The sequence below is a fragment of the Archocentrus centrarchus genome, chromosome 9 (assembly GCF_007364275.1).
Source record: "Archocentrus centrarchus isolate MPI-CPG fArcCen1 chromosome 9, fArcCen1, whole genome shotgun sequence".
NCBI classification, from domain to species: domain Eukaryota; kingdom Metazoa; phylum Chordata; class Actinopteri; order Cichliformes; family Cichlidae; genus Archocentrus; species Archocentrus centrarchus.
The window spans coordinates 6,791,861-6,804,351 of NC_044354.1; the positions used below are offsets into that span (position 1 = coordinate 6,791,861).

General features: G+C 42.1%; 2 protein-coding genes across 6 annotated transcripts in view; one reads left to right on the forward strand and one right to left on the reverse strand.

Moving 5' to 3' along the window:
• The first annotated feature begins 166 nt into the window (after window positions 1-166).
• On the forward strand, window positions 167-8,075 carry fahd2a (fumarylacetoacetate hydrolase domain containing 2A). 3 transcript variants are annotated; one of them, XM_030737833.1, is made up of 8 exons: window positions 167-423; window positions 1,771-2,042; window positions 2,282-2,498; window positions 4,381-4,440; window positions 4,536-4,698; window positions 6,037-6,145; window positions 6,655-6,742; window positions 7,630-8,075. In XM_030737833.1, the coding sequence occupies exons 2-8, from the start codon at window positions 1,771-1,773 to the stop codon at window positions 7,690-7,692; spliced, it is 972 nt and encodes a 323-aa protein (XP_030593693.1). In that variant the 5' UTR covers window positions 167-423; the 3' UTR covers window positions 7,693-8,075. The 3 variants fall into 3 exon arrangements, with proteins under 3 accessions (XP_030593693.1, XP_030593692.1, XP_030593694.1); XM_030737832.1 differs by lacking the exon at window positions 167-423 and adding an exon at window positions 429-470; XM_030737834.1 differs by lacking the exon at window positions 167-423 and adding an exon at window positions 441-549.
• Window positions 8,076-11,926: 3,851 nt separating this feature from the next.
• gpat2 (glycerol-3-phosphate acyltransferase 2, mitochondrial) overlaps window positions 11,927-12,491 on the reverse strand; it is a 44,358-nt gene continuing 43,793 nt past the window's right edge. For all 3 annotated transcript variants that reach the window (XM_030737940.1, XM_030737939.1, XM_030737942.1), the window contains exon 23: window positions 11,927-12,455. In XM_030737940.1, coding sequence (XP_030593800.1) covers window positions 12,339-12,455 — 117 coding nt within the window. In that variant the 3' untranslated portion in view covers window positions 11,927-12,338. The remainder of the gene's footprint in view (window positions 12,456-12,491) is intronic.

Consider the following 12,491-nt stretch of genomic DNA (forward strand, 5'->3'; position numbering starts at 1 on the left):
TAGGTAGGATAATAAAGGCAGCTGTGACACCAAGCAGCTACCTCAAGTATATAATTAAGCAGTAAAATCGTGTGTTCGGAATTTATTTCATGCTTTATTGTCCAAAAATTAAAATTTCAGGTGGCTGGGCCAACGATTTTCCTACTGTACCTTAAGACACAAGAAGGACAACGTAGGGAATTGTAGTTTCCATATTGATTCGTTAAAAGCCAAAAGCTCCATTTACAGGATTATATCACAAATATATTAACAAATATATCAGTATCAACTACTGCTAGCACTGCTATAAAGACAGTCGTAGCAGCTCGGCGCGGGTTGAGGGATTTGTCTCGCTTTGGACGGGACTGAGCTAATGGACTACAAATGCTACCGGAAGGTAGTTGAAAGTACTGTTTTCTGTACAGAGCTGCAAAAACTGGGGAGGTGAGTACAAAGGTCGAGCTAGAAGCAGTGGGTGTCACGGTTGTTCTGTAAGTGTTTGGGTACAGCGTGAACGTTAAAATGTTTTTTTTAAGAAATCTGAGATAAGCAGATCTCCTCAGGCTGCAGGTACAGTTTCTGCATACAGAAGCGGCTTTTTTTTTTTTTTTTTTTGCACCGTGGTTATAATTTATAGCTCTATTATCATGTGACAGCAAAAGATAATTACTGGTTATTACTTTGTGCAGACTAGCGGACTTAATTGCACTGATCCATTTTGGCAGCCTGTTGTCAGAAAAGTTCGAGTTCACTTCACTTTTTTGATTTTCATCCCGAGTTTAAGAGTTGACATGAGACATTAAAAGTCAGAGAATATGGGAAATATTAGAAAAGAAGTTATGGTTTTTCATATGTGGATACCGGAGCTGTTGAGTTGCATTACAAACTCTTCTTAATGCAAATGTCTAAGTGGCAAATGTCGAGTTGGCAGCAACTCAAAGTTTTTTGGCATGTAAACACGATTAAGACGACCTGCTGTAGTTCAAACTGAGATCGGAAGGGGGTGGGGTGATTTAAGTGACTTTGAACATTGCATAGTTTTTGGTGCCAGAGGAGCTGGTCTGAGTATTTCAGAAACTGCTGATCTACTGGGATTTTCCTGCACAACCATCTCCAGCATTTACAGAGTGGTCAGAAAGGAGAAATAATCCAGTGAGGAGCATTGCTTAGAGCCCACAGCCTACCTGAGTATCGTTGCTGAACATGTCCATCATCTGATGGCTGCTTACAGCAGGATAATATGCCATGTCACAAAGCTTAAATCATCTCAAACTGGTTTCTTAGTAGTTCACTGTACTCAAATGGCCTCCACAGTCACCAGAACTCAGCCACCTTTGGGATGCAATGAAACAGGAGATTCTCTTCAAGCATATCAACAAATCTGCAGGAACTGCAACGTCTCTGAGGAATGTTTCCAGCACCTTGTTAACATTTTTGATTGTTTTGTAATTCCTTAGTGGCAGTGGCGCAGTGGGTAGGCGCTCGCCTTGCAGCCGGAGGGTTACCAGTTCAAGCCCCTGTCCCTGTGCTGCGTTGTGTCCTTGGGCAAGACACTTGAACCACATTGCCTCAACGGTAGCGCCGGTCTCTGGCTGCATGACCGCAGATGCTCATCTCTGGATGAGTGATCTGGAACGATCAGTGCCTTGTGTGCGCAATGACAATGAGTTGAATCTAACATCTAAAAATGTTCAGGGCTTCAGTGGTGTCAGCATCTTTGTTGCCTTCATTGAAGGATCGTGTGTGACCTCTCCCATCTCTTCCCTGCTCCTCCTCTTCTCACATCGACAGATGAGACTTCCTCTTCGCTCCTTTTGCATCTTCAGGAGTGTAATTGCTCGAGGGCAAGCGGCAGACACGCAGAGGCGAGGACTGAGCGGTGCAGCAATGCGTCTGGTGCAGTTTCAACGCCATGATGATGATGATGGAGGCAGAATCAGGGTGGGCGTGGAGCAAGGTGAGGGGCTCAGTGTGGTGGATCTGAAGGCGTTTGACCCCTCCATGCCGTCAACAATGAGGGAGCTGCTGGAGCTGGAAGGCGAGGGCCTGGAGTGTGCACAGAGGTGTCAAAAACTCTTACATCAAGTCATACAGTTGATTTATGCTTCTTCTGCTCGTGACACATATTAGTCATCAGGTCCCTTGATTATACTCATCTTCCTCATAAATCTTCTCAGTTAAAACAATCTTCTTTCCCATATGCATCAACAAGCTTGGTCATCTTTCCTGAAACTTCTATTTTCCACATCATCATTATTTCCCCACATCTTGATAAACCAGTCCTCCTCCTCGTTCTCCTCAGAGCCGTGGCATCTGGTCAGTGTGTGGTGGATCGAGCAGACATCCAGCTGCTGTCCCCCGTGACGGGCCCAGAGAAGGTGGTATGTGTAGGTATGAACTACCGTGACCACTGCCTGGAGCAGAATGCACCGATCCCCAAAGAACCGATCATCTTCAGCAAGTTTCCCAGCGCTATCACGGGGCCGTACGATGACATCATTCTGCCCTCGGAGAGCCAGGTGAGAGCAAGAAAGCCAACTTCACTTCACTTGCACAGAACTGACAAAGTGCTTTACAGGAAGAGAAAAGGAGTAGTGCTAAATCCAAATAAGTAAAAGTTATATAATATGTGCATTGAAAGACATCCAAGTCATTTTTGACCAGGATATGTCCTTCAATGACGATATTAAATAAATATGTACAGTAGGACTGCTTTTTTGCATTTGTGCAATATCTCCAATATCTCAGCGTGATGCTGAAAAGCTAATTCATGCATTTATTACTTCTAGGCTGGACTATTATAATTCATTACTATCAGGTTGTCCTGAAAGCTCCCTGAAAAGCCTGAAAATGAAAATGCTGCAGTTAGAGTACTGACAGGGACTAGAAAGAGCAGATTTCTCCCATATTGACTTCTCTTCATTGGCTCCCTGTTTAATCCATAATTTAATTTAAAATCTTTCTTCTTAGGCCTTGAACAATCAGGCCCCACCTTATTTTAAACACCTCATAGTACCGTATTGCCCCAATACAGCTCTTCGTTCTCAGACTGCTGGCTTACTTGTGGTTCCTAGGATATTTAAAAGTAGAATGGGAGGCAGAACCTTGATCAAGCTTACAATTAGGACTGGATCAGGTCACCCTGAACCATCCCTTAGTTATGCTGCAATAGGCCTAGGCTGCTGGGGGGGTTCCTGTGATGCATTGAGTACTTCTTTTTCATTCACCTCTTTTCACTGTTTATACCCCACTCTGCTTTTAATCAGTTATTAATCTCTGGCTCTCTTCTATAGTGTCTTTTGTCCCGTCTCACTCCCCCCACCCCAATCTGGTTGTGGCACATGACTGCCCCTCCCTGAGTCTTATTCTGCCAGAGGTTTCTTCCGGTTCTTCTCACTGTCACCAAGTGCTTGCTCATAGGGGTTCATTTTGATTGTTGGGTTTTTTTTTATCTTTTTTTAATAGAGATGGGGGTTTATGATGATGTCTGATGTAATTTTAGAGATGACAGAGGGCCAAAGTAAAACAGCTAAAAACAGTGTAATATATCAACATTTGTTTCTGGTAAAGGCAGCATGTTGTGCAGATAATAAAGGGTACATTTTCCAAAATTTTTCTTAGATCTCATAATGTTCCTTAGTTGAAACACCAGGACTGATACAGATGCACTGAGCTGCTGTAGGTCATCAGGGAGAGTCAGTGCACCCTCAGCAGTGCCTGTTAGTCACAAGTCTGCACAGCTTTGACCACTGCAGACGGACTGCAGTCCACCGCAAGTGAGCTGTTCTGCCAATCGGCAGCCTGCCTACATAGTGATGTCAGGCTACAGTGAGTGGAAGACTGAAACCAGGTGCATCTTTGTAGCTTTGCATTTGAGCTTCAAATGCTTTGTAAATTCTCACATTAATACATGTATTAATGGGAATAGAAAAATACTTTCACATTAGTGGTTAAAGGTATAGTAGATTTTTTTTTTTCAAAGTAGGAATCTGGTGTGGACTGAAATGCAAGGTTACTTCAAGAAAATGCCAAAAACATTACAAAAAAAGGGACGTAGTTTGAGATTTCTGGGGACTCCTTAAGGTTGGCATTAAAAGTAGCCTCTGCAACATGTTATATGTTTAGTGTCTGATTAAAATGTAACCAATAAAATTAATCTTTTGTTTCCCAAGAGCTTTTGGTAGATGCCAACAGTGCCTCTTTTTCCTTTATTTGCATTGCAGGATAAGAATGAGCAGCAACACGATACTCACGTTAAAAAACAAACAAGCAAGCAAACAGTATACTTTGTTTTGAATACTACGTGCTAAAAAGCCACTTTAAATAATTATGGAGATAAAGGCACACGTGATGCTTCTTGACACTGTTTTTGCATCATCTCGGTCTTTTGTGTGTTTGAAGGAGGTGGACTGGGAGGTGGAGCTGGCCTTTGTGATAGGACGTAGAGGAAAACACATCAAGGTCAGCATCACCACATCACCAATGACGGCCATGACGCTTTCACGCTGCGGCGAAGCAGCCGTTTCATCTCAGTTTCCACTCCTCTTGCTATTTAGGAAGAAGACGCGCTTTCCTACGTGGCCGGGTTCACTGTGGCCAATGACGTCAGCGCTCGTGACTGGCAGATGAACCGTAACGGGAAGCAGTGGCTTCTAGGAAAAACATTTGACAGCTTCTGTCCTCTCGGCCCTGCCTTAGTAACCACTGATGCTGTGACAGGTGAGACAGAACGAGAAACAGCAGCAGGAAGCGCGAGAGTGAAAGGGGGAATTAAAGACAATCTGGTGACTCATGCAATTATCTGTGATTTCGTGCGCCAGCAGCTTCACCGAGTTAACAAGCTGCAATTCACTGAGGAAGTGTTGTTTTTGTAACTGATGGGAGCAGCATGAAAGCCCCAGCCACATGATAATGGTAACCATTAGGATTTCTAAAGGCTGAAAACATTCTTGTCAAATGTGGGCCATCATGTTTACGGTTTAATTTCTGCTATTGTTGGAAACAGACTAGAATCTTTCTGCATCACATAATGTCCATTTTCAAAGATGAGATGTTTACACAAAAAATTTCCATGATGTACTTTAGACAAGCAATGATCACAGAGCCCGGCTGATTGATTAGATTATGGTAGGGTAGGTTATTGCAAATATGCCAGTATGGATGTTCATTTTGGCCAATGATTAAGAAATGGCAGCACAGAAAAGCTAACGCCACTAACTGAATAAAGACTTATTAAACTCAGTAGTAAACATGATGTATGTACAGAGATGGTGCAGACACCGTCACAGGAGCACAGCAGAGCATCAGTGTGGCCCCACAGTTATGGAAGGCAACATTTAAATAGGCCTGTGGCTACAAAACAAGCCCAAATCATCACCCCCTCCAGCTCCATGTTTGACAGTTGGCACGAGACGTTTGTGCTGATGTGCTGTGTTTGGTTCCAGACATCTCCGCTGTGGTCTCATGCGTCCAAAGGAAATTGTTCCTGAAGTTTTGTGGTTTGTTCAGATGCCACATTGCAGAACTAAGCTGTGCTGACCTGTTCTCTTTAGCAATACGAGGCTTTCATTTTATCCAACACACTTGATTATTCAACACAGTCAGTGTCAACATGTCAGTCTAAGTTTGTTCAAATAAAAATAGCTCTATAAAGGTTGAGTGTGCTTGTCTGCCTGTTCGGAAATTATGACCATATTTTATTATGAGTAATTACTCTCTACAAGTGTTGCTGTCCTCTTACATTGATTATTTACGTGCTGTTAAATGAAAGGCGTCTGAGTAATTAAAAACCTCTACAGATGAGTGACAAATTAAAGGAACAACACAGATCACCGTAGGGTGAGGGGATCTGGTGGCTATGTTAGGCTGCCGGGGGCGTTTTAAATGCATGCTTTTGGTCCACTTGTCCCCTCAGAGGGAAACATTACAAATGAGAAGTTTGGAAAGTTCTCTTTATCCTTAACTGTTGAAAATGGTTAACTTACACAATGACAGCCTAAAGTCCAAAAAGGGACAAATGAGGTGAATCATCGACTTGATGTATCATTTGTCCTTCAGATCCTCATAACCTGAGTATCCAGTGCCTGGTTAATGGAGAGCCGGTCCAGAGCAGCAACACGGATCAGATCATCTTCAAGACAGCAGCTCTTGTTGCGTGGGTCTCAAAGTAAGCTCCCTAAATGTTGCTGCTTATGATGACAGTCTCTGTGCCCGAGAAGTTCACCCACGGAGTCTTTACATGATTTACATGGTACAAACTACTTCTTTCTTCTTGAGTAACGTTCCAAGGAGTTAAGAAATAATTCCTCTAAAAGTAAATCTAAGTGACAAATGTCCTCCGTTCGTTGCACACGCTGAAATAAAATTATGCGCTTCATTTAAGACTTATCCACCCCAACTGGCACCCTGACCAACTGGAGCGTTCTCTGAGCGTTTAAGCTTACTGGTGAGAATGCCTGTGGGGGGTTCTCTTGATAATGTCAGCCCACAGCACCTTTCACAGGATCTGTGCAGACAGTGGAATAATCTCTAGGGGATATTGTTTTGCATGCTCTGGCTTAATCTAAATTAATACAAAAATTATACCACATGACCATGAGAAAGAAAATCCTTAAATTTGCTGAATTGATGGTAATTTTTCAGCTATTCCACTCTGTGCTTTCCCCCTCCTGACAGGTTTGTGACATTGACTCCAGGAGATGTGTTTCTGACAGGCACTCCTCCAGGCGTGGGCGCATTCAGAAAGCCACCTGTCTTTCTCAAGGTGATTTCATAGCCTGACAAAAGTTAATCTGCAGCACGCAGAGCTGGTCTGGACAGGTTTGTGTGCCTGCAGCTGCAGATTTACTTTCACTTTATCCAAAGGAACTTAGGGACACAGAGTTATAGGGGACCTATTCTGTTTTTCCTTACTTTTTGTATATTATTACAATGCTTTATGCCTTTATTAAACATGCCAAAAGTATCAGATAGTAAAGTCAGTGTATGTGCAGGTAGTCCGTATCAGACTGCTACAGTACTTTTTTCCTACTCTTGACTCTGTGTGGTCTCAAAGGTGGTTAGCAGCAGTTAGTGTGGACAGGGCACAAGTCATTAGAGGTGATAGTCCCAACTATAAAAAATCTGAATAGTTTTGGATGTATGACAGATTTTCTTTACTCCTTAAAACCTTCTGTTTACAAAGGCCAGCCAATCAGAATAAAGCTGCCTTAGGTCCCATCCACATAAACAGATTTGCTTGTTGCGTTGCTTTGTAGACGACAGCTGGTCAATAGTGGTCATTCCAGGCTCTGGTTGCCTAGGTACCCCTCTAATGTACTTACCGTTCCCTCATATGTCGATCAGTGGCATCTATTGTGGGGCCAGCGGTTAAAGCTGGCCTCACAGTTGAGAAAACTCTGGATCTGAATACTTATCTGTCACTGGAAGTCTGCAAGTCTTCCTCCTGAAAGAAGCTAAAATGGCTCGTTTCAGCCTGTGAATGAACTGAGGGGGCTGCACCAGGGCCCAGTATAAGACTGAAAAAATAAACTGTGAAACATGCAACACAACTTTAGTAGGCTCAAGTAATTATGGATAAGGCTGTGATTTGAAGTGTGTCTCTTAATGTTTTAACCGTTTTTTTTTTTTTTCCCCCTTTCTTTCTTCCAGAAAGGGGACGTCGTGGAGTGCCGGATACAACAATTAGGTTCTATAATCAATAAAGTGGTGTAAACCCTGAGAGGAGAATCCCCGAATGAACGTCAGCCGCTGAACTGCGCTGACGCTCGCCTGCTTCTCACAATTAATTACCATTCAAGTGTTTCACTTTTTTTCCCCCAACAGGAAATATGTAAAACTGTGAGACTCTTTTAATCATGATACTTTAGTAATTACGAGGAGAGAAAATGTGTTTTTTAAAAAAAAAACACAAAACACTGTAATTATGTGACTCAACCTCAGAGTCATCACGGGCTGTAAAAATACCCTCCGTCAGCAGCCGCCCACTCACGCTGTGCAGAAGAAACTGTGAACCTCCTAATTTTTTTTTTTTTTGGCTATGTAAATATTAAATTTCTAATTATGATTTATATTCAGGATGAATGATTGTGCACACAACTTAACCACTTAACTGGCGGCTAAAAAAAACAAAAAAACGCCTGAGAAAAAGCATACCCAAATCAAATCAGCTGCTGTTCCTGAACTCTTTGGAGTACACACAAAAGTTTAGTGTCTTTGCGAAGCAGAACAACCTATATTTTTCATTTATGTAGTCAAAAGAACTGTAACTGTAATGACGTTGTAGCTATTAAGTTTGGAACACAGAAAAAAGTAGACAATTTTTGCCTCGCCTAGATTTTCCTGATTGTTATCAAGAAACTACACACTGAATATAGAAGGTAACGACTGGAAAATACATTGGAGCTGTAGAATGAAGTCTTTTTGTCGTGCTTTCGAATTTAATCAAGATAGCACAAAGCCTATTGTTTTGTAAAGGTTTTTGTGCATTGATGCCCTGGCCGTTCTCTCTCTCATGTGCCATTTGGATAGTCCAAGTGCGCATCTAAGCCCCTTTGACATGCAAATTTTAAAGGGCTGTAACTCCTCACTGCTTCAACATACAGTCATCAATGAGGGTCTAATCAAAGATACTGTCCTGAGGAATCCTGTACTACACACAAATTACTGAATAAATCATAAATAAAGTCATATTAATCCAATAATTATGATGACACTATTGTACATTGTAAAAAAAAAAAAACTAGTCACAAAACAAATCACCATTTCTGTAAATGCTATTTTATTTTTCAGAGTAATGTAAAAAAAAAAAACACAGACGCAAAACTGCAACTATTTACAATTATTCTGCTCTACCCCACCCCCCCTACATGGAATTTCAATGTGCCATGGGTTATAGCAGCTCTGTTTGGGACAAAGCACAATGTTGTCACATGTGGTGCAATGGCCTTCTGGCCTGTGCTGTAACGGCATAGATCCTCTTCATCAGATGGAAGCCTTCTTCACCATCTTCTCTTTGGCTGGCTGCCACTATGATCAGAGGTTCCCCTATTTGTAAACGAAGGAAATTCAGCCTTCATGCACCAAAACCCGTCATTTTCAGTGATTCCCTTACACACACAAAAATACATTGTATATCAAAAAAAGTTACAGTAAATGCAGACAGTGCATACACACATAAAATAAAACCACACATCCTCCAGTAGTCCTTGTCTGATACAAATGTACACCTCCTCCCATACATAACCCCACCCCCAACTTGTAAACTTTAGACACTTACTGGTCATCTCCATCGGAAAACAAATCTTCTTCTGATGTTGGATCATACAGTTGAACCCAAAAGTCTGATGCTGAATGTCGCTCTCTCTCCGTGTGAGCAATTCCACAACCTCCTCGCTGAACTTGGTCTTGCCCGGCGGCCCGCTGTGCCATTTCGCAAAACTCCAAAACAACAGGATCACGACGAATCTCAAATGAAACTCTCTGAGACGTTTGTCCACCTCACCTTGCCCTTTTATCGGTGATGCTGACGTAATAGAGAAGCCCGCGAACCCCCAATCGATACTACAGTACCCCTTCCTACCCCCAAACACCTGGCACATTTCAATACGTAAATCACACCACTAACAGCGCCCACGCAAAAACACAATATAAGTGGGCCCACAGCGGCGCACGGTTATATTTTCTGTGTAATGGTGCATGCCAAGCTCAGCATTACATACATATTTACATCAGAACGGCATAATACGAGGAGAGCTGAGAATAAAACTACCTTCTGCCCTTCTAGTAACAGGTGTTCATTTGCGCGATAAACTGGTCAAATCAGCGACGACATTCTCTAATACAAATAATCCACTTCGTGAGTCAGTAGTCCTTCGTTGAATAAATGTAGTCTGTTTTTGATGCATTCTGACAATCCATTGCCGAGAAACATTGTAATACTGTTTATGCACGTCAGCGCATAGTCCTACTTCCTGTTTGGTTTACGCATGGAGGACGCGCAATACGCACTGAATACGCACGGGAGTTTATGCCTTCATGTGAAAACACACCCCATCGTGCCATCTACCCACGTGTCGGGAATTTTATTGGCTATCCATCTGTGTTTTAGATTTCAGGTTAGAGTTGACTCAATAAGAACGATTGGAGAACATTTGGGGGCATGTCCCTTAAATTTCACATGACGCTCTCTGGATATTATTGGCTCTGGAAAATCCATTTCATAACATGATTGGCTAATGAGGTGTCAATCCGAATTCTGAGGGTCTAGTCTGTCATATAAAAGCATCGTGAGGGCGAACGGCAAGCGTTACTGTGACGCTATGAGGCTTCAAAGTCGGAAATCGCTAAGAGGGCCCGGGGGCGGGCCCTGCCAGTTAACAGGTTAAGACATACTGAAATAACTTTCCCATAAAGAAAAAAAAAAAAAAAAAAAAGATTACTGGTGATGTAGAAATAAATCAAATTAAAACACGCTGTTTTCCACTTTGGTTTTTTTTTTGCTACTGCCGGGAGAAAAGTCTCTATAATTACTTCGAACTGTGCTTTCACTCATGTAACCGCTTTTTGCTGTAATCTAAGGAAGTAATTCAATGTACCTGTTTCCATTTGCAGCAGCTTGATGTGACGAATCTCTTGTGAAATATTTAAATTTAAAATTAGGCTTTACACATTATTTTGCATAAAGCTACATTCTCTTTTCTTGTACATTTATGGTGCAAAGGAGTCATTTGCAGCTCTATCTTGTTAACCTTACAATACCCCAACTAAAACCTCAGCTTCAGGCAATCCTCAAAGTCACATGAGGGGATTTTTATCTCATCCAAGGATGTTACATGATTAGTTTGGTTTGTCTGTTTGTTAAGAGGATTACTAAACAAGTTATGGAAAGATCTGCATGAAAATACTGGCTTGGCCCAAAGTAAACTTTTGGCATTAATCTAAATCCAAATCTGGATCCATGAGTTTCTGGAAGGATACTTTACCATTGTGACATCAGGGAAACTTGAATGTGAGGAAAATTCTGAGATGCCGTTTTGGTTTTCTCGAGGAAACAAACTAACCCAGCTCCATCTATCCTTCTGGATCCACAGCCTTGATTCATGTTGCATTGCAGGAGGAATCTTCAGCCCTCTTCTTGTTTTTCGTTGTGAAGCCTGAAGTAATGCCTTGAATATGAAATCAGACTTGCATATTCAAGGAAAAAATGTTAAATCAGTTCACCCCCACTGGCAACCGTGTAATAATTATAATAACACAGAAAAACATTTTCCATCATTTGAATAGTGACTTTAAAATGCCACAGCCAATCAATCCTTAGCCTATTTTTTGTTTGTTTTTAAAGATGTTCATGACCCCCCCCTCTTAAAATTTTTTCCATGTGAGAGTAGCTCCTCTGGAGACTCCCTCAACAGCACTCTAAAAACTCATATTTCTTCATATGCAAATCCTCTGTTTTAAGTATCAGCAGCTGTTAAACCTCCTGATTTAGTTGCCGTTCTGAGCGGGCTATGACTGGAGTCCTGTTCCACTACTTTTTAGGATTCAGTATCTTCACCTCAACACTGGATGGCAGTAGATTCTCACGGCCGATGACAGCTGAACCGCTGCGGCTTTGCTCTGTGCTCGCTGAAGGAGTAAAAACAGCTGCACTGACATGTGACTGTACAAACAATCAGCTGTAAACACCAAAATGCAAACGCCTGTCAGAAAAAAGCTCAGAGTCCCGATTTAAGCAAGGCATCGATTCGTCTGCATCTTGATGTCAAAAGGTCCATGTGAGCCATGCAGACTTCTCCAGAGGTCTGACTCAGCACTGAAGGATCTACATTCAGAAGGAGAGCTGCTCAGAATGATGAATTGTGTGCAGGAGATTATAACTAATGTGCTACTTTAAAGGACTTTAGTTTGTGTGCAGTGAACCGCTTTGTACCAGTGTTCAATACCAGGACACAGAACCATTTATTTTAGCGTGAACATTATTTAACTTGAACAGCAACCAAACTGAAACAATTTCACATGTAACAAACAAAACTGGATGCAGCCTTCGTTACAGCACAAACGTGTGCGAACGCACAAGTGGCGTCATCCTACGGCGAGTCCTCACAACTGATTACAGGGACTTCATAATCCTCCTCTCCTGCGGCTTTATGCAAATGCTATTACTAAAGATAAACTTAAAATCAATGTCTCATCACTGAAAAATCAAAATGCAATTAACCTAAAGACATGAGCGTCCTGGCTCAGCATGCATCGTTTTAACTGAACACAAGCTTCCTTGATGCAAACAGACGATGAGGTCAGACTCCGCGAGGAAACAAAGCCGCGTTGTGGCCCTGAGTCATGCTGCTCAGTTAAATGTATTAATTGTAGAGATACTGGGAGATGAAGCGGTGCAGTTTCTGCCTGTTTTCTGACAACTGGAACAAAGGACTAACAGTCAGGAAGACGCCTTCTTTCTGCCACTCCTCCAAGAGGACCTGAATTGAAAATAACGAGCAGAAACACAGATATGT

Bases quoted from the DNA above. Each gene is read 5' to 3' on its own strand.
- fahd2a (XM_030737833.1), top strand. From the start codon at position 1,771: ATGAGACTTCCTCTTCGCTCCTTTTGCATCTTCAGGAGTGTAATTGCT. The intron at 6,146-6,654 runs GTAAGCTCCCTA...CCCTCCTGACAG, and splicing joins CTTGTTGCGTGGGTCTCAAA to GTTTGTGACATTGACTCCAG. The intron at 6,743-7,629 runs GTGATTTCATAG...TCTTTCTTCCAG, and splicing joins AGCCACCTGTCTTTCTCAAG to AAAGGGGACGTCGTGGAGTG.